Source organism: Schistocerca nitens, chromosome 4, assembly GCF_023898315.1.
Source record: "Schistocerca nitens isolate TAMUIC-IGC-003100 chromosome 4, iqSchNite1.1, whole genome shotgun sequence".
NCBI lineage: Eukaryota > Metazoa > Arthropoda > Insecta > Orthoptera > Acrididae > Schistocerca > Schistocerca nitens.
Window position 1 is genome coordinate 537,983,568 of NC_064617.1, and position 20,848 is coordinate 538,004,415.

General features: G+C 41.1%; 1 protein-coding gene across 2 annotated transcripts in view; it reads right to left on the reverse strand.

Annotated features, from left to right (window-relative positions):
• The window catches only part of LOC126251749 (2-oxoisovalerate dehydrogenase subunit beta, mitochondrial), an 80,006-nt gene that overhangs the window by 11,592 nt on the left and 47,566 nt on the right, over nt 1-20,848 (reverse strand). For both annotated transcript variants that reach the window (XM_049952359.1, XM_049952360.1), the window contains exons 5-7: nt 15,456-15,627; nt 8,591-8,736; nt 115-201 (exon numbers count right to left, since the gene is read on the reverse strand). In XM_049952359.1, coding sequence (XP_049808316.1) covers nt 115-201; nt 8,591-8,736; nt 15,456-15,627 — 405 coding nt within the window. The remainder of the gene's footprint in view (nt 1-114; nt 202-8,590; nt 8,737-15,455; nt 15,628-20,848) is intronic.

Sequence of the window (20,848 nt, forward strand, 5' to 3'; positions counted from 1 at the left end):
AGCTTTTTCACTATTCATTTTATAAGTATGACTAACTGACACTTAGATAATTCTGAAGTAATATTTTAAAATAATAAGCAGAAAAAACAATGTAATTAATAACTAATTCTTTACCTGTATTGTTGCAGCTAATTCAGCACCAAAGCCACACGTCAGTGGAGCTTCATGTGCAATAACCACACGGCCTGTTTTCTTCACAGACTGAAACAGGAAATTTTCAATTTCAGTTGTTTTTAATGTAATGAGAAAGTCCAGTAACTAAAGAATGTCATAGGTAAGTGGAAGTCCATGCTACAATTCTAACAACAAACATACACGAGTTCGAGACTCGCTCCGGCACACAGTTTTAATCTGCCAGGAAGTTTCACATCAGTGCACACTCCGCTGCAGAGTGAAAATCTCATTCTGGAAACAAACATACATGTTCTATCGCCCCCACCTCCCGCCCCTGTGCAAATCTATCAACACATTATTCATACCATATTACATGCAAATTCATTATTTGAATGATTATTTTCAGTATGCTGATTACAATGGCACATTAACTTTTCTGGAAACTAGGTTAATTAAAAGTAATGAATAACTGAAATTATCATAACGGTATGTAATGGCAGATATTGACTGAGCTAATTGGGAGCCTCAGATATTCTGACACCAACCATTAGGAAGTTAAGACTCCAGATTTTAAAGTAACATTTTCATTTTCCTGTAACTAATTAACTTAACAGATAATTGGTATTGAAACTAGATAACCCAAAACTACCATTTTTTGTGCCATTATACCAGTTTAATTCCCAAGGTTACCTCTATACTTACGTTGCCCTGAAATTTCTCAACAATTAAGCCACTAATTAAGAATTAGCACAATTTATCATAATTTCAAATATGGCAATTGTACTCATAAACAGGTAATTCACAGCATAGGCATACAGAACAGTTCTGTGAAATTTTTTACTTTATTAGCTAACCATTTATTATGTAATAGAGGGAAACATTCCACGTGGGAAAAATATATCTAAAAACAAAGATGATGTGACATACCAAACGAAAGCGCTGGCAGGTCGATAGACACACAAACAAACACAAACATACACACAAAATTCAAGCTTTCGCAACAAACTGTTGCCTCATCAGGAAAGAGGGAAGGAGAGGGAAAGACGAAAGGATGTGGGTTTTAAGGGAGAGGGTAAGGAGTCATTCCAATCCCGGGAGTGGAAAGACTTACCTTAGGGGGGAAAAAAGGACGGGTATACACTCGCACACACACACATATCCATCCACACATATACAGACACAAGCAGACATATTTAAAGACAAAGAGTTTGGGCAGAGATGTCAGCACCAACAACCTGACAACAGCTTTCGCATCCCGTAACTACCCTCCCGACTTGGTACAGAAGCAAATAACCAGAGCCACTTCCTCATCCCCTCAAACCCAGAACCTCCCACAGAAGAACCACAAAAGTGCCCCACTTGCGACAGGATACTTTCCGGGACTGGACCAGAATCTGAATGTGGCTCTCCAGCAGGGATACGACTTCCTCAAATCCTGCCCTGAAATGAGATCCATCCTTCATGAAATCCTCCCCACTCCACCAAGAGTGTCTTTCCGCCGTCCACCTAACCTTCGTAACCTGTTAGTTCATCCCTATGAAACCCCAAACCACCTTCCCTACCATCTGGCTCCTATCCTTGTAACCGCCCCCAGTGTAAAACCTGTCCCATGCACCCTCCCACCACCACCTACTCCAGTCCTGTAACCCGGAAGGTGTACACGATCAAAGGCAGAGCCACGTGTGAAAGCACCCACATGATTTACCAACTGACACGCCTACGCTGTGAAGCCTTCTATGTGGGAATAACCAGCAACTAACTGTCCATTCACATGAATGGACACAGGCAGACAGTGTTTTTAATGAGGATCACCCTGTGGCTAAACATTCTTGGTGCACGGCCAGCACATCTTGGCACAGTGTTACACCGCCCGGGTTATCTGGATACTTCCCACCAACACCAACCTATCCGAACTCCGGAGAAGGGAACTTGCTCTTCAATATATCCTCTCTTCCCGTTACCCACCAGGCCTCAATCTCCGCTAATTTCAAGTTGCCGCCACTCATACCTCACCTGTCATTCAACACGCTTTGCCTCTGCACTTCCGCCACGACTGACATCTCTGCCCAAACTCTTTGTCTTTAAATATGTCTGCTTGTGTCTGTATATGTGTGGATGGATAAGTGTGTGTGTATGTGTGCGCGAGTGTATACCCGTCCTTTTTTCCCCCTAAGGTAAGTCTTTCCGCTCCCGGGATTGGAATGACTCCTTACCCTCTCCCTTAAAACCCACATCCTTTCGTCTTTCCCTCTCCTTCCCTCTTTCCTGATGAGGCAACAGTTTGTTGCGAAAGCTTGAATTTTGTGTGTATGTTTGTGTTTGTTTGTGTGTCTATCGACCCGCCAGCGCTTTCGTTTGGTAAGTCACATCATCTTTGTTTTTAGATACATTTATTATGTAAATTTTATTAGTGTGTATAGCTCATCCAGTCCAGTAAAATTTCAACCACACAGTTTTATAAACAAATATACAGTTTCCAATGTTCCAGAATATCTTTATGCTAGTTTATAAATAGCTCTTCCCTCCCAAAAATCTGCAGTCTGCTGACAGCACCCATAAGAAACTTCTCTTTGTTAGCATCCACAATCACTTAGTAAAGTTGATGCAGTTTTTTCAGCAGCTGGATGCAAGTTTGTGTTTATTTTGATCAAGTTTTAGATTAAAGGATATAAGAGCCTGTTGGCCATCATATTCGGGAACAATATTTATGCATTGTTTCTCTTGTTGACAACGCATCTGTCTGAAATAACTTTGCAAACTTATTTGGTTGTTGGGAGCATAGACTGTGTTTAACAGACTTCACTTCGTAAATGCTTTTTTCAGTGCCACATTAAATGTTTGTGGTGATCTTAATAACGTACACTGTTTAACTGCTTGCTTTTATAAATTTGAATTATCAGATGAGTTTCACAATAAAGAGTTACCTTTGAAACTCATTGATTGGGTGGTCTAGCCTGGTTATCTTGATATACGAACAGAAACTTTAGTGAACTAGTCATTGTCCTACTGGTTGACAAAAAGTAATAAATGTGTATCCAAGTGAAACTAAAAAACAGTGCTGCTGCACCCATTATTGCATAAAATTGTTCAATAACCCAGAAGTTTACAGTGTGGAGTCAACGAACTTAGGTGCTACTAAGAACAACAACGCCATGAGGGTCAAACATGGTTAGTTCTGTTTCACACTTATTCAGGATGACCAAGTGATTACAATAGACACCGAGAATGATCTCCAATGAGAGCACAAGATGAATATAAACTGAACATGTCTACAATGAAGACTGAAGCAGTGGCGTTGAAAGGAAGTGAGCAAATTTGTGCCATGGCAAGTATTGACAACAAAATAACACATGTTAACAAATTCTTATATCTCGGTTGCAACATGATGTTGCTTCCAAGCTACAAAAATTTTTGTATGGTACAATAAAGAGGAACTTCCAGAATAACAGACAATAGACACTTCTGAAGTTTGTTAAAGTATTTTTTATTTTAACAAATATAACAAAACAGTGATCTACAAATAAAAAAGATGCCCTCTTTCATAAAAAATAACAAAATTCTGCATGGCAGTACCAATATTGCTTTACTGAAATAAATGTTGGACACTAATGAAACAATAGACCAGAAGAGCAGAAAGGACACAAATGAGATTTCTTAGAAATGTGGTGAACTATATCTAACTGGACAGGAACTGATTTGACAATATCAGAAAAAAACCTAGTGGAGAAATAATAAAATGCAGAAAGAGTGGGAGAACACGTGGCAGGATAAGAAGGGTCAGGATTCCACAGATTTTGTTAAACTATGAGTTGAAACATGGTTATGGCATGGTGTCATATGATTTTTAACTCTAAATTCTCTTTTGTAATTCTTTTTCCCAAATAAAATTTAAGCACACACTTTCAGTATTCTACACAATGATTTTCACCTTCTACAGACTCACATTCTGGCAGTCAACACATCTTTCAAGTAAAATTCTGGCCCTTCTATTTTAAATACAGTCCCTCTTAGAAAAGACACTGATGACATTAACAGTGACTTTTACAATTACTGCACACAATTATATCCAGAAACATTATATGGCCATTTCCAAGAATATTATCCTGAGACTTGAATTTACAAACTAGCTTTTTTACCAACAGTTACGTTGCATACTGACATGAAATTCACTGCTGCAACATACTCTGTCAGAATTCTCTTATCTGTTTCATTTCTATAAGGCTTCTTTCTGTTGTTAGTAAGCCAGCAGTTGTCACTGAAATGTCATACACTATAAATATAACCTCCCCTTATTGTTTCAGTGCATTTCATGCTTTGATTAAACCAATTCTGTAATTAATATTTTTGCAAGTTGCGTGGGAAGAGAAGACATCATCCATTCATCCTAGTAATCATCCAAATGCATGGGCTTGATATGTTTTTCCATCAATATTACGAATATGGCCAAAGAAGCATACTGTTCACCGTATGGAAATATTGCACTGTCCCTCCTTTTATCCCTCCACAGCTTCCCATCATGACCAAAATTATTTAACTCATTGTATAACACATTGCAGCGTGTCATTTTCCAGTAGGAATGTATAATTTATTCACTTGATGGCCAGAGCTAGAGGATATTGATGAGTGCAATCGCGTGCGCACATGCAGGTGCGCGCGCGCACTCGCACATGCAGGTGCGCGCGCGCACTCACACATGCACGCGCGCACACACACACACACACGCACACACACGCACACGCACACACACACACACACACACATGCACGCGCGCACGCTCACTCACACTCACACACACACACACACACACACACACACTTGGAAAAACAAATAATGACACAAGCTGCACAGCATTCAGTATGTAGTAGCAATCAGTGTTGCTGGCTGCCATGCTGTGCGCCGCCAGTTGAAATATGACCACCAACAAATGTTTGTTATTTAGAATTTATGATTTCTGGAAGGTTCTCAAAAATTGTTGTGTCTGTCATATTTGCATAACCTGGAATATTCTGTGTTTGTATAAATGGCGGCAGTCTCTGTCCATGGCAGCACTCTCCATCTAGGAGGCAGTTTTCTTCTGTCTGTTCACTGGCACTGATAATAAACGTACTTTCAGTGCTATGTGCTGTACTTTACTGATGACCCTGCTTTCAGTGTGACCACTGCTTGGTGGAGGTGCTGAGTATTCATAACACCTACATCTCTGGGCTCCAATTAGGCAACACCCACTGTGGCACTAAATACAGAGAGCATAAAGTGATATTTTGCCTCACGTGAACTGTAAGGGCAACAGCTTGCAAGTCAGTAACCAGGGATAGAGTACAAGAGTGTTGTCCACATTATTGACACACACAGTTAGCACTCCCTTGGGTGTCCCCAGTAAGGTCATCCTAGTGGTGGAGGGCATATACCTGTAACACACTAGCACCAGTCTGTTTAAAATGTGTTTCTTGTGAACACAAGCACATGGGACATTCCTGGGCTAGGAGTTTCAGTTCCTCCACATGTGTGCTGTACCCACTGATGCTCCACTGTAGTATAAGGGACCATTTTATTGGTGAGGTTCTTCTTTCACCCTTTTTCTCTGCTGGAGTGGGGATCCTGTGACAGATGGAGGCTTAGTCTGGGAAGTGGACATTTTTCCCAGGCAGGCTCCACATTCCATTGACCCAAAACTGAAACTGTCATGTAGAATGAGATCTATATGACCTTACAATTTATGACCTGCTTTCTTCTTTGGTCAGCAATTTCCATTTGGTTTGACTGCTAGGTGAACATCTGTGGCAGTGATAGTGCCAATGCTGCCCTGTTTACTAGAGTCTGCTTGTTGAGTTGCTGGAAACTCTATAAAGTCAGGAACTGTGGCCTTATCTGATGTTATGGGGGGAGCTATAGGCTTCATAATAAAGCACTGCGGAACAGCACTTATATATGCAGGTGTTAGTGGTAGCACTATGAACCTCTGTTGTGAAAAGGCATTGGCTTTCTGAGAGCTGAAGCACGTACAGGTCTCATTGTTTTATGGATATCTTTTGCCTTGCCTTATGGAATACGTTTTGTTCCTTTTATCTCCTGCATCTTCCATTCTTCAATGTAGACACCGCAGGGTACACTCCAGACACGAAGATCCATACAGCAATTAACACACTTCAGAGAAGATGAGCTAACAAATCCTTTGTGGGTTTATTACATTTACAGCAAGTGGCTTCTCTTTTACATTCTATATTGGTGCCCAAAACATTGATGTGTAAAACAGCACATTGGGCTGGATATAGAAAACCCCACATTCAAGCAAATGAAATTGGTCTTTATGTGCTCTGTAAGTGTTATTCTTCTGAAAATAACAATAAAGTTATTGGATTTTACCAATTTGACATCTTCCCTTTTCGCACATCAATCACACCAAGCTTTGGCCCAATCATCCTATAAATTTCTTTGGGAATACCTGTTCCAGCTCACATGCCCACTGGCGGTCATAAGGCACAGGTGGACAGACAAGCGACACACTGGCTGTCAAACTGCTAGGCCATAGTCTACACCATGCTACTTCACTGGTAGAGCACACGCAGAAAGGATTGGCCACATATCTCATGCACGTGCAGGATGCGTATAATTGGACCACCTGGCGAGAAGCTTCTCTTAGCTGCATTTGCCCACAGGTGAGCTGATGGGTGCCAGGGAGTGCCCGCACCCTATGGGGCAGAGTTAGAACAGCTTTATCTATAATACCCCTGCACAACACAACATCTTTGCTATAGTTTAGGGTACTGTGTAGCTCTGTTTCGATGGCATATTCTCTAGGTCATTTAGCTGTTTTGAGGTTTGTTGCTTGTTCAGAACTAGATGTTTTAACTAAAAGGGCTTCATTCCTCAATCATTTAGTAGATTAAAAAACATTATTTTTTCCAGCAACTATATGCTGAAATATTTAAATAATTCCTATAAAATGGGGACTGGAAATATGAGCCCCGTCGTTGAGTTGGGCATTGATACACACCAGCAGTGCACCTATTCCGCTAGGAGGTAATTTGACTTAGTTCAAGGGTTTCACCTCAATCCCAGGAAAAGCTTTGGAAACAAGGGTCCACCGAGAGTTCCACTTGCTAGGATAGATAGAAACTGTCTGAAAAGCTTGTAAGGGTGTCGCAGGGTACGTTATGCTGAGAAATAACTGTCAAGAAAAACAATTCAATATGTTGCGCTGTTTCTGAGCTAATTAGCATTAAGTTAGCCAATCACTACGTTGCGTGCGCAAATTCAAATGGGCCGCCAGATATAATTCGTATCAGATGTTCTCATAACGTAGATGGTTCGATCCTTACTACTGCCCCATTTCAATTTTTGTGTTGCTTTCTCGTTAGGTTTTAGGAGACCAATTGAAGAACAACATTTGGTGACACCATTTCTGGCGAGCCACTTGATTTGCATGCGAAACGACTCGATTGGTTAACTTCAATGCTAATTACTAAGAAATGGCACAATGCACCAAATTTTTTTCTTAACAGTTATTTCTCACCATAGTCTGCTCTGTTTTTCAAGCTGTTTCTGACCACACTGTATAACTGAGGTGTTGCAAGTTTCTCTAGAGATTGCCTACTAGTGACTGTTCAGCCTTAACAGCCATGCAGCCCATTGGCATGCAGCATACTTTGAGATTGAAGCAATTTTTTTTAAAGGTTCATACCATCCTCACAATCTGGGCGGCTAAGCCAAGTTCCCTGTTCATCATGACATACAACATTCCATTGCTGCATTGTATGGTGGTTGCAGAAGCTTGCCCAAAGCTTACAGTTACAGAGAACTGGTGGCACTTAACACTTTGTAGCTCAGGAAACCTGTGTTCGTCAAGCCTATATTCAACAAACGAATGGTGAGCTCCTGGAGCTGCTCATCATTTAGAACAAGCTGGGAGTAGATGAGGCTTTATCAAAAGTACCACAGATGCAGTGAGCATTACCCCCCCCCCCCCCCTGCACCCTCACACACACACACACACACACACACACACACACACACACACACACACACACACACACACACACACACACACAAGAATCCTTTAGTCATTTTTACTGGAAACTTCTGAAACAGCATGTCGTTGCGTGCCGAGGAGGAGGAGGAGGAATGCTGTGAGTTGTGCTGCACACACTGTAGGAAACCAGTTGGCATCACTGGTTGCTGTGCTGTGTGTTGCCAATTCAAATCCAACATCAGGAAATATTTGTTATTTAGTTATCAATTCTGGAAGATTCTCAACCTTTCTTATGTCTGTAATATTTGCAGATTCTGGAATATTCTATGCGTGCATAAGTAAGAGCACTTTCCATCCAGGAGGCAGCTCTGTTCTGCATGTATGTTGGTGTCCATAATGAATGTGTTTTCAGTGCTAAGTGTTGAACTTAACCAACTACCCTGATTTCAGATTTGTTCTTACTTGTAGCTACAATGTGACAACATACATTACTAATGAAGGACTTACCTTGCTTACTGTGTCCACATCCCAAGGAAGAATGGAAACTAAGTCAATGACTTCACAGTTCACATTCATTGTTTTCTTTGCTATTTCAGCTGTCTCCCTCAGAACATGTATCTGAGTACCCCATCCAATTAGAGTCACTGCATCCCCTGGAATGCAATAACCACGAATTCAAACATTAATGATACTACAAAAAACCATCAGTATATCAGTTCTAAGACAAAACATCTCATTCAGAACAATTGCAACATTGCCCCTGTTTTTCTTTCAGTTGATACTGAAACAGACAAAAATATGCTGGAAAGCATGGACACTGTTTGGACCCTTTTAAAGAGAATGCACAACTTTGTCACTGTACAGGAAAAGTGGATTTAATACTTTCTGCTAGAAATAAAGAGCACTAGAATGGTGACTACGTCACTTCTGCAATGGATTACTATTTCATCTGATGGGTCACTGGATGTAGGTCTGTGATGTTCTATATACATCTGGTTCACATCACCCACTGATTCAAGCCAATCGAAAGATAGCAGATAGAAATGTTTGAAGGATAGTGGGTTAAGAGCAGAGAGGGAGTAAGTGCCATGGCAAATAGCATGAGAAAAAAACCTCTGCTACAGTCAGGATGAGCTATAAGGGCAGTTGGTGAACTTGCTTGCCACCTGCGACAGATCATCCTCGTATCATGAAATTGCTTTTTACTATTGTCATTGCTCATGTTTGTCACAAAGATGTCAGTCAAATCATTGCGACAGAGCCATGCAGCATTGTGGATACCTCTTGCTGAGCTCTTATCTGACTTGACTAAGCACAGCAGCAGACCCGGGTTGACTGTGGTGTCTTTTCTGGCATCGCCCCTCTTTGGCTGAGCTACGAGCTGTGCCTCCACCTCCCCCTCCCCACCTCCAGCCCCTCCTCCCCATAGTGGTGGCAGAGCTTGACTGGTGCGACTTCGCTGTCTGCTGAGACATTCGGCTGCTACTTCTTCCTATGTCACATATTCTGTGGGAAGTTGTCAGACGCTACAGGCAACTGTGCGATGTCCCACATACTTCACTGTGGACATCACTCGTCATGCCCTGTTGCCACTGATGGATTTTGGCCGCCATTTGAGCCTCCCACAGTGGGGCGACTGTGGCAGCTGGTGTCTTCTTAACTGGCTGGGCAGCAAAGATAAGCATCTCTTAGTTGGCAGTGCTCTCGCTCTCCTTCCACTCTATGGATGGAGTGGTGGTGGGGGAAGGCTCCCCTTCTGTTTTGGCATAGAGACTGTGTGTAAGTACTGCACACAGTTGCCAGCAGGTCACCTACATTCTGCACCCAGCGCATCTATGAAAGCAGCCCCCTCTCCCACTACGGCAGCTGTGAAGCTCGCAGTTACCTTCTCGGCAATTGCAAACAATGTGGTGTGTTTGTCGGACACAGGCAGTGCCTGCTGCCTTGCTGCTTGCTACTGGTCCTCCCCACCATTGTTACTGGTGAGATATTCCAGCTGTTTGTGGTCAGTGGAAGGCACTGCTGTTGTTGACTTATTTCTCAGTTGTGCTGTCTACCGAGTCCATAGGCTGCTGCCATTTTCCACTTCATCAGCATATCTTCTGGGCTGGAGCCATGGTCTCTTGTCTGAGACTCGCTTGTGGCCCAAGAAGGCCTGGCTGCCATGTCAGATGGCAACAAATGGCCCACTACAGCAGGTGTAATTCTGTGCCGTTTCTTTTCTTCTGTCACAGGTGTGGCCATTGTGCTCATGTGAGCACTTGACACACCTCAGTGCACTGTGACGATACTTAGCCACATGGCCCTCACCTTGGCACAAGGACTGAGGTTTAGGACCCAGGTCTGGAGGGAAAACTTCTTCTCTGATGAGGAAGCCCAAGAGCTTCCACAGCTTGAACATTTTGTCAGAGTTTCCTGCTGTTTGAGCAATGATGATAAACAGTGGTGGTCTCTTCTTAAGCAAGCACATAGCAACCCTTTCTAGACTGGCTTTTCGCCGCAAATCCAAGGCAACTCCCAGAGGCATGTCTAGGTTGCCTTCTCTCACTGCGTTGGTGGCGGGTTGTTCTTCATAGATGGTGCCATGGTGCGAACAGCCACAACACTTGAATGTCATGAATTCCGACAACTCACTGCCTGCAGCTTGAGCACGGCATCCAAGTCAACAGATCGCTGAATTCAAGCATGCAGCAGTCAACCATCTTGTCGTACAGTTCTGTCCATCCTACACCTCTGCACTGGGTATATGCAGAAGGGACACGTGTACAATCAGCTGTCTTCTTGTGTCAATCGGCAAGCTTGTTGAGGAGCACTACCGACAACTTGTTAACTGAGTCAGCTTTCCCTTATCTGGCCCCTTCCCTCCGCCCATACTACAGTGAAAAAATGACAAATTTTCCTTTCATCATAAGAATGACATTAACAACAAGTTTGTGATCACCACAGAGTGAGTGTGCCTTCTCAGCTCAGCAGTGGAGTGTGGTACAGCTGTTGGTGCATCTCACTATGGCTACTCACACTGAATTCAACCTCAAACTTTATCAGCAGCTCTCCCAAGTCTATTGCACAGTTGAGTTTATATACTGCTGTTTGTGGTCAATGTTTCAGAAGACTGGTACATGAGAGTTAGAAACTTGATCTATATCATAATCTTTGCCCAAAGGCAAAATATAGGTTTCAGTTTCTGCACAGAAATCAATAGGAAGTTTAAAACACAGCTTCAGTGATTCTTGTAATATGTCAACACCTTCCCTGGATGTGACATACCACTTTCGGTTTAGGCGGCAGCAGTAGTAGTGGAGAGTATATAATGCATGTTGGAGGGGAGGCAGAAAACAGTGCAGTCATTGCCATAATGTGGAAAGAGTGTGTGTGATTTATCCAAGTTCCAAAAGGGCATGATCATTAGCTTTCAGGCCAAAGATGGAAGCATTTCTAAAAAGGCTATATTTTTAAACTGTTCGAGTGGCACTATGTTTCAAGTATACCATGCATGGCAAAACCAATGCTGAGCAACTGCGGTGCACTAATGCAGACTGCTGTTCATAGGTGAGATGAAGGTTGGAATTTGCACACCAATACCGCAACTGGTGGCCTTTCCAGATGACAGATAAATAATGGTGTGTATGGTGTGAGATGTATGAAACAGACACATTGCAACAATTGTCGGATGGGGACTAGGCCGGACAGCATTCCCTTGGTGACCTCTTCATTCTGGAAGACACAATGGATCAACAGAAGTATGCATCTATCCTTGGGGATCATGTCCCCCCAACGTGAAGTTTGTTTTCCCTCAACACGATGGCACCTACCAGCAGGATGATGCGATATGCCACACAGCTCGCACTGTACATGTGTGGTTCGAAGAGCACCAGCATCAGTTAACTATAATCCCTTGGCTACCAAACTATCCAGATTCAAAACTAATCAAGAGTCTGTGGGACCACCTCAATACTGCTGTACGTGATGTGGATCCTGAACCAAGAAACCTAGCACAGTTGACCACAGCACTGGAGTCAGCATGGCTCCACATCCATGTTGGTACCTTCCAGAACCTCATTGACACTCTACTTGCATGTCCCACAGCAGTCTCTGCTGCAGAAGGACGTTATTCAGGCCTTTGACAGGTGGTCACATAAATGAGACTGGGCAGTGTATATTGGTGCGAAGTACATTAATTATTTTCCTGCTTAAAAATTTTATAACTTTGTTCAAAAACAGACAGATAAAGTTTGATTTGTGGTGCACTCAACTGCCTGTATAAAGTCCTAATTTTTTCCACAGTCCGATTTTTTTTTTCTTCGTAGTCCAATCTAGTCACTTGTCATTGATGATGATGATGATGATGATGACAACACAAACACCCAGCCCCGGGCAGAGAAAATACCCAACCTGGTTGGGAATTGAACCTGGGACCTCGTGAGCCAGAGGCAGAAACGCCAACCACTAGACCACGAGCAGTAGGGAGGGGAGGGGGAAGAAAGAAACCATAGGCAGAGAATCTGAGAATATCGAGCGAAGTAACCAAAAAATTTATTCCTTCATCTTTATTGAGTGTGCAAAGCTGTAGAATATGAACCAGTTTAAACTACAAATAATGTATCCTTTACTATTTCGAAAGAGAATGGATTATGAACCCTTTTTCTTCCAAGAACCTATGATCATCGGAATGATTTCCATGGCGTATTGGGAAACTGGCTAACACTACATCTGAAAGATGATGATAAGACAGCACAATGGCTGTATGACTTACTACCACAGAGATAAGTGGGAGTATCTCAATCACAGCTTCCCACAGAGGCAGTTAGAATGCAGAGGATGCACTAATGTAATGCCTGCCTAGATTTCCTGACTTAACCCACTGTGAGTTCTTCCTGTGGGACTTTCTGAAGGATATCTTGTCTATGCAACTATTTCCCACATATCTTGATCTTCACCTGTAGCTCGGGTGATTTACAACATGTCTAGCGGAATGGTGCAACCATAATGTTTATAAAATGTTGTATGTTTTCAATCTTCACATAGATTTGCAAATATAAGGAGCAGTCAAGTGAAAATATGACAGATGGAAAAAAGTAACTAAGCTATATACTATTTCAAAATTAACTGCCATACCTGTTAATACATTTATCTCACAAGGCAGCCAATGTCTTCATGGGAGAATGTTTGCAATTGCCTACGGAACCATAACTGTACCCAGGTGTGCTGTTCTTTGGCCAAAGTAAATTGACAGCCATGAAAGTCTTTCTTCGGGGTATCAAAAATACGTGAATTACATGGGGAGAGATGTGGACTGTATGGAGGATGTGTATGGGCTTCCCAGCCAAACTTCTGCACGATGTGGGCCTGCCCACAAGTTGCCAAGTTTGTTTTGTCTACAATGGAGAAGTTTTGCTGGGAAGCCCTTACACATCCTCCAAGAAAGACACCTGTAACCATCGATTTGCATCAAACAAAGAGGTATAGTCTGTGATACCATCATCGTTCTGTAGGCAACCAGAAACATTTGTCAATGAAGGCACTGACTGTCTTCGCTCACAATGGGATAAATGTATCAACAGTTATAATGATTACTTTAGAGTTTACTTACATTTTTCCCAATTGTCTTGTTTCCATGAGACTGCTCCTTATAATTACAAGTACTGACATTATGTAAGACACATTTATGGTAAAATATAACTTGTCACTTAGAGTGAAACTACACTACGACAAATGGCACACAATCATGTAATTACTTCTGAAAGACAAGTTATTTATCAAGCAGCGGATGGCAAATGGGCTGTAGTGATGGTAATGAACTAATTCTGTAAACTTTTGTTATGTAGAGAGTAACAGATTAGAATGCCTTATGGCAACTGATTAATTCTTCCCATATTCATCTCATGAGGAAAAAAAATTGTATTTGAAGGAGGTATAATTGACTCTGACTGAAACTTTCAGACACATCCAGGCAAATTCCTTCTGCGAAATACGACTCATCCAACTAAACTGGTTTCTTATGTTGCTCCATAGTCCAGGTTTTATGACTTCCACACCACATTTTTCTGTTACAAACATTTGCAACACTGGTAAGTGGTGTTGGAACTCCAGCTCGCCATGAAATTCCCTGCGTCTGGAGCTCCCTTTATGTTATTTTGGGGCTGAAAGGCTCGCAAGTGTGACATTCAGTTCTGCAGTGACTTTTGCAGTTGTTGTCTTCTTATTGTTCATCATGGTCCTCTTCAATGACCATCTGGCAAGATTACACGAAACACAATTCGTCCATGTTGTGACTTTGCAGATGATGTTTTTCCACTTTTTTGGGATATGGTATAAATCTTTGATACAGTGCCTCTTGAAATACCAAACACTTCGGCTACCTTGGCTACAGATGCATCTACCATACGAGCACCAACAATTTTCCTATGTTCAAATTCACTTAGCTCTGACATAATGCACTCGCAACTCCACAGAACACTTGCAAAGGATTGAGGACATTGGACATGGGCCGTTCTTGGTCAAATACTACAGTGCAGCCTGCAGGCTTGACTAGCACATTCATTTATGTCCAAGCATGCACTTCTCTGGTGTTTCCACATTTTTGTCCAACCCCTGTATGTATATGGTACCAAAATGATCATAGGAGATGCTTTATAATTAAAAGCAAAACATGAATGGTAAAAAGTATTCTTCAACTGCAGTAATCTTAAGACAGAAAACTCAGTAACAATTTATATTTTTAATTTCTTTGTATCACACACACGCATAATTTTTTTATACAACAACTAAAAGGAGATAAAGGAGATAACGAGATTAGATGCTGACATTTCCCTTTTGGGGAAAAAACGGTGTGCATAGGAGCTTGATATTGCAACCATTTCCAAACAGAGTTAGTGAGGTACATGTTATGAAGCGGTTGTCAAACTCAGAAGTAATAAGTTTTCTTCTGCTGTAGAATGTTGCTGATTTTATGCTTGGAATAAATGTGATGAGGTTAAATTGCATTCAAGAGTTCACCAGACTGAATATATGTCCCGAGGCAATCCATTTGAAATTACATACCTTTATATACAAAATAAGCAATGATCAAAGTGAAATACAAATTGCAAATACTTTTATTGATGATTTCACAACTGCAATACCATCTTGAGCAGGAATCACTAAGTTTTACAATGATGAGCAGAAACCATCATTAGGTGTTACCTACACAGACAGACAAAATGTACCAAGATTATATGAAACGACAGTTTCTTAGAATACTGCTCTGTTTAGCAACTTAATTAGGCAATGTGATATGTAACACATCAATTACGAGAAAGTAAAGGATTAACTGAAAACATAATTAAATGTGTGTCAACAATGACATATCATTCCCCATCCCCAAGTAACTAACCTTCCAACACAATATCTGCCTTCCCCAGAGGAAGCAGGTACTCATCAACCTGCACATCTTCAACTGCTGACCGATATAGCACCTTGGGTTCCAGAAAGATGCATGGATCATTGTCTCTTATGCAGGACGCCAACAAACCTTTAGCCTTCGCTGCTCCCCGTGGCACCACCACCTAGCAGAAAGAGAACGAAAGTGAAAAGAGAGAGAGAGACAGACAGACAGACAGACAGACAGAGCGAGCAAGTGTGTGTGTGTGAGAGAGAGAGAGAGAGAGAGAGAGAGAGAGAGATATTCAGTCCACCCAATAGCTACATAAGCAAGGAATTTGGATAGGGTAAGAAGTGAGAAGATATGCACAGGACATGACATGCCAGATTCTGTGATAACTTAAGTTCATTTCCTGTGTGCTCACACTCTACACATTATCAGAGGATAGATCAGTATTCTACGATGTGATACCGACATAATATGGACATGTCAATTAAACTAACTTTTTTGCTACACGATTAAACCTGACCTCAACATTTGAGTGGCAACCCATAGTAATAATAATAACAATAAATAGAGCCTGCCTTTTATGTAATAACATATTCTGTTTCTTTATATGTAGTTACAAGAAAGATTAAAATTATGGTGAATTATACCGAAAGGATCCTTATTTCAAAGTTTTAAGTTACATATTTTGAGATATAATACATATTTCACACTATATTACATAATTTCTCATATTTTATTATTATTATGGGTTTATTACAAATTTTATAAGTCCTATACATTTTCATTACATAGCAAAACAGGAAAAAAATTAAGTTTTATTATTGTGTTTCTCAGACTGTTGTCTATCCCATAACCTCAAATCTAAATTGCACCAGTCCAATACAGACAACAATGAATTGTTTTAAATGCTTTCCTGCTTTCCTTTCTTGCTCTCAACACTTCACAACGTGTGACAGTCATTTGCATGTAAATTAACCATAGCTCCGATTGCGTTTTCATTGTCATCAAACATGGATTTCTACTGACAGTGCTTTACCCACTGATGATGACAAAGTCCTCTGTCGAACTTGTGATAAACGTGTAGGATATACAATGAAATTTCAAATTAAACAACATTTACAAAGCAATCTACATATTAGGAGTAACAACGGAATTCTTCAAAGAAACAGATTCCACTTAACACAGTTGCAGGGGCAGCCTATATCATCTAACAGTGAATTTTACAAAGAACTGTGTTTTGTACTGGGCAGGGAACATACCCTGGAACAAACGTCGGGCATCTGAATTTAAACATTTCTTACAGAAATATTGCAGCTGCAACATTCCTGATGAGCCCACTCTCATAAAGAACTGCCTAGATTCCTGCTATGCTGACATATTAGAAAACAATTGGGCTGACGTTGGCACATCACCTATATGGATTTCTACTGATGTAACAATAGGCCATGTCATCACTAATCTAACTGTGAGTGAGTTGGACTTTGAGGCTGCATCTAAATCCTATTTAATTTATTGTAAAACAAATCTGGAGGCAACAAATAATACAATAATTGCTAGATTCATTAATCATGGACTTTCGGTACTATGATCAGATGGCATCAATGGACATAGGGTCATATTTATGTACACAGATTAGTTCCATACATGGTGAAAGCAGGGAAATCATTTAATACATTTTATCCGAACTTAATGTTACAAGCATGGCTCATGCAGTCCAATGAGTGACAGGGAGAGTTAAACATCTATTCCCAGAAGATACATATCAGCAATGGAGAAGGTTTTCTTGAAATGTCCTTTTCATGTAAAATGCTACAAGGAGCGGCTATATGATGTACCTCTGCCTCCAGAGTCATTGACAAGAAGGTGGACAACATGGATTGAAACTGTGATTTTCTACCATAAGCACTTCGAAGCTGTGAAGTCAATGATGGAGAACACTACTTCTGATCCTGCAGTGTCTGTAAGTGAATACTTGTCAGCATTCAACAGTTCGGAAGCACTCAGTTCAGTTTCATACGTCACAAGTCACTTCAGCTGGTTTACAGACACTATCAAGAAACTGGAGGCTTCAAGTATGCCTCTCCGAGAGACTGTGGGAATAACAGAAGATGCAGTTCAGGTCAGTGTTATTCCAGGTAAAGTGAGTGGTGTACAAAATCCACTGAGAATATTATTCCTAGCATAATCTCTCTGTATAAATATGTGCCATTGACTTCTTACAAAGTTGAGCGATCTTTCTCTACTTATAGAAATATACAGTGGAACCTTGCTTAACAAGCATCTCCCGTAACACACAATTTGCATAACAAACAAAACAAACTGTAAAAAAAGGACTCGTTTAATGAGTGATGAAAATTTCGTGTGATGTCACTAGCCATTCACGCACAGTGGGTGAAATGTTGAACAATATATTAGCAGCGGCACATGGAAAATGTCTTTAGTATGTACTGCAGTCTGGGTTTAGTGCTCTTCCTGCTACTGTCTTCATGCAGCTTGTGATCACAAAGTTTTCTAAACTTGTGTTCACACAATGTCTTTTTTTGTGTGCAAATTTTAGTAATCTTCTTAGAAATGTCCCAAAAATAAAGCTGAAAGAAGACAATCACAAGAGAAAGAAAATGACATTAGGAATGAAACGTAAAATCATTGAAAAACATGAACGTGGTGTGAGTGTTGTTGATTTAGCATGCACAATCTGTCTACATCAACTATTTGCACTACCCTTAAGAACAAGGACAAGGTTAAGGAGATAGATGCTTCAAAAAGAGTGACAAGAATATCTCAACGACGGTTTCGTATTCTGGACAATGCCGAGAGGTTGCTCCTTATAAATGAATAGCAATTGTAAGGTGACACTATTAACATCATTTGTGAGAAGGCAAGAATGATTTTCACTGACCTCGTTAAGAAGATGCCAGGATCATCAGTGGCCGAAGAGGTGTTTAAGGGAAGCTGTGGGTGGTTCAAGAAATTTAAGGAAGAACCAGCATCCACAGTGCTGTGAGGCACAGCGAAGCAGCCAGCTCTGACACAAAGGCAGCAGAGAACTTCATCAGCAACTTCAAGATGCTCGTGGATTCTGTGGGTTATCTGCCACAACAGGTTTTAATTGCGACGAGACAGGTCTATTCTGGAAAAAGATGTCGAAGCATACCTTCATAACAGCAGAGGAGAATGCATTGCTTGGTTACAAGCCAATGAAAGACCACCTCACACTGCTATTCCGTGCCAATGCAAGTGGCAATTTGAAAATTATCAACTGCTGCTTGTTTACCATTCAGAAACTCAAGAAGCCTTTAAGAAGAGTAAAGTCCAGAAGATTTTTTATGATTGGATCAATGAAGTACTTGGTTCTTTGGTGAGGAAATATTTGCTCGAGATGAATCTGCCACTCCATGACTTGCTTGTTATGGACAATGCTCCTGCCCATTCTTCAGGCCTACAAGACCACCTCCTTGAAGAATTTCAGAAATATCACTTCAACATTATTGTCTGCATCAAGGTGATCAAAAAGGCATGGGAAGGGATTACCAAGATAACTCTCACTTCTGCTTGGAAGAAGCTTTCGCTGGAGTGTGTTGTTGAATGTGACACTCAGAAATTTGAGTTAGTACCTATGGAGCCCCTAGCCAACAAGATTGTGTCTTTGACAAAGAGCATGGGACTAGAAGTGGATAACAATGATATCGATGAGGTTGCGAAAGATCACAACCAAGAAATGATCACTGAAGAGCTTATGGAGTTACAGTGCATTTAACAGCAGAAGTTGTGGAGAGGTATTCTTCAGAGGAGGAGGATGCGATATCAGCACAGCAGAAATCTTCCGGCGCAATAAGAGAAATGCTGAACGCATGGAAATCAGTTGGACTGTACATTGAAAATCATCACTCTGATATAGCAGTGGCAATGTGCGCTACAAATTTATCTGATGATAATGCTATGTCGCATTTTCGCCAAGTCTTGAATTGTTGGCAGAAACAAATGACTATAGACAGCTTTCTGGCCAAAAAGAATTAGTTGTGTATCGTGAATAATAAATAACGTACATAATACTGTACATATAATTTTCTTTGAATAAATGGCATAAACGGGATAAAACTTTTAGTACTTTTTCTGCATGGAGCGCATTACTGTATTCTATATTAATTTATATAGTATAAATTGTTTCACTTAACGAATGTTTCACACTACGAGTAAGATTCTAGGACAAATTATACAAGGTTGCACTGTACTATCAGACAAAGACCATGTATGGTAACAGAACATTTGGAAAAGTACAAGGTGTACAACTTTGCTTCCGCCGTTTGCCAATAGGTGGCGACAACGGTAAGTAGCGGTCGAAAGAAACAGATAGCAGACGTCAGGCAGTTAGCTTGGACCTCAGTCAACATAAGTTCATTCAAACATTAGTCGACTGGTCTCTGAATCATAAAGTTGTTCTTGATTGAAAATGTCAGTTTACGAGCCTAATTCTCGTCATTTGCGGGAGGTGTTACTGTTTTATTTCAATATGAAGAAAACAGCGGCTGAGTCTCATCAAATGCTCTAAAGTACGTATGGTAAGGACGCTATTAGTGAAAGAATGTGTCTCGGGTGGTTTCAACGTCGTAGACCAGCATAGTGGTGGAAGAGAGAGTGTTTTTGAAGATGCAGAATTGGAGACATTGCTGAGTGAAGACTCGCATCAAACTCAAGAAGGATTGGCACAATTAGTGGGTGTGACACAGCAAGCCATTTCAAATCATCTCAAGGCTATGAGCATGATTCAGAAAGACAGAACTTGGGTCCCGTGTGAGCTGAAACCAAGAGACGTTGAGTGGCGTTTGTGAACAGTTGCTTCAGAAGCAAAACCGGAAGGGATTTCTGCATCGCATTGTGACTGGGGATGAAAAATGGGTTCATTACGATAACCTTAAATGCAAAAAATCGTGAGGATATCCCGGCCATGCTCTCACGTCGACGGCCAAACCGAATATTCATGGCTCCCAGATCATGCTCTGCATTTGGTGGGACCAGCTCAGCGTCATGTACTATGAGGTGTTAAAACCAAGTGAAACAATCACAGGTGCTCGTTATTGAACACAATTAATGTGTTTGAGCAGAGCATTAAAAGACAAACAGTCTCAGTACAGCAAGAGGCATGATAAAGTGATTTTGCAGCACAACAACACTCGACCCCATGTTGCAGAAGAGGTCAAAATTTACTTGGAAATGTTAAAATGGGAAGTCATACCCCACCCACCGTATTCTCCAGACATTGCTCCCTCTGATTATTACCTTTTTAGATCAATGGCACATGGCCTGGCTGACCAACACTTCCTATCTCATGAAGAAGTCACAAATTGGATAGATTCGTGGATTGCTTCAAAAGATGAACAATTTTTTCAATACAGGTT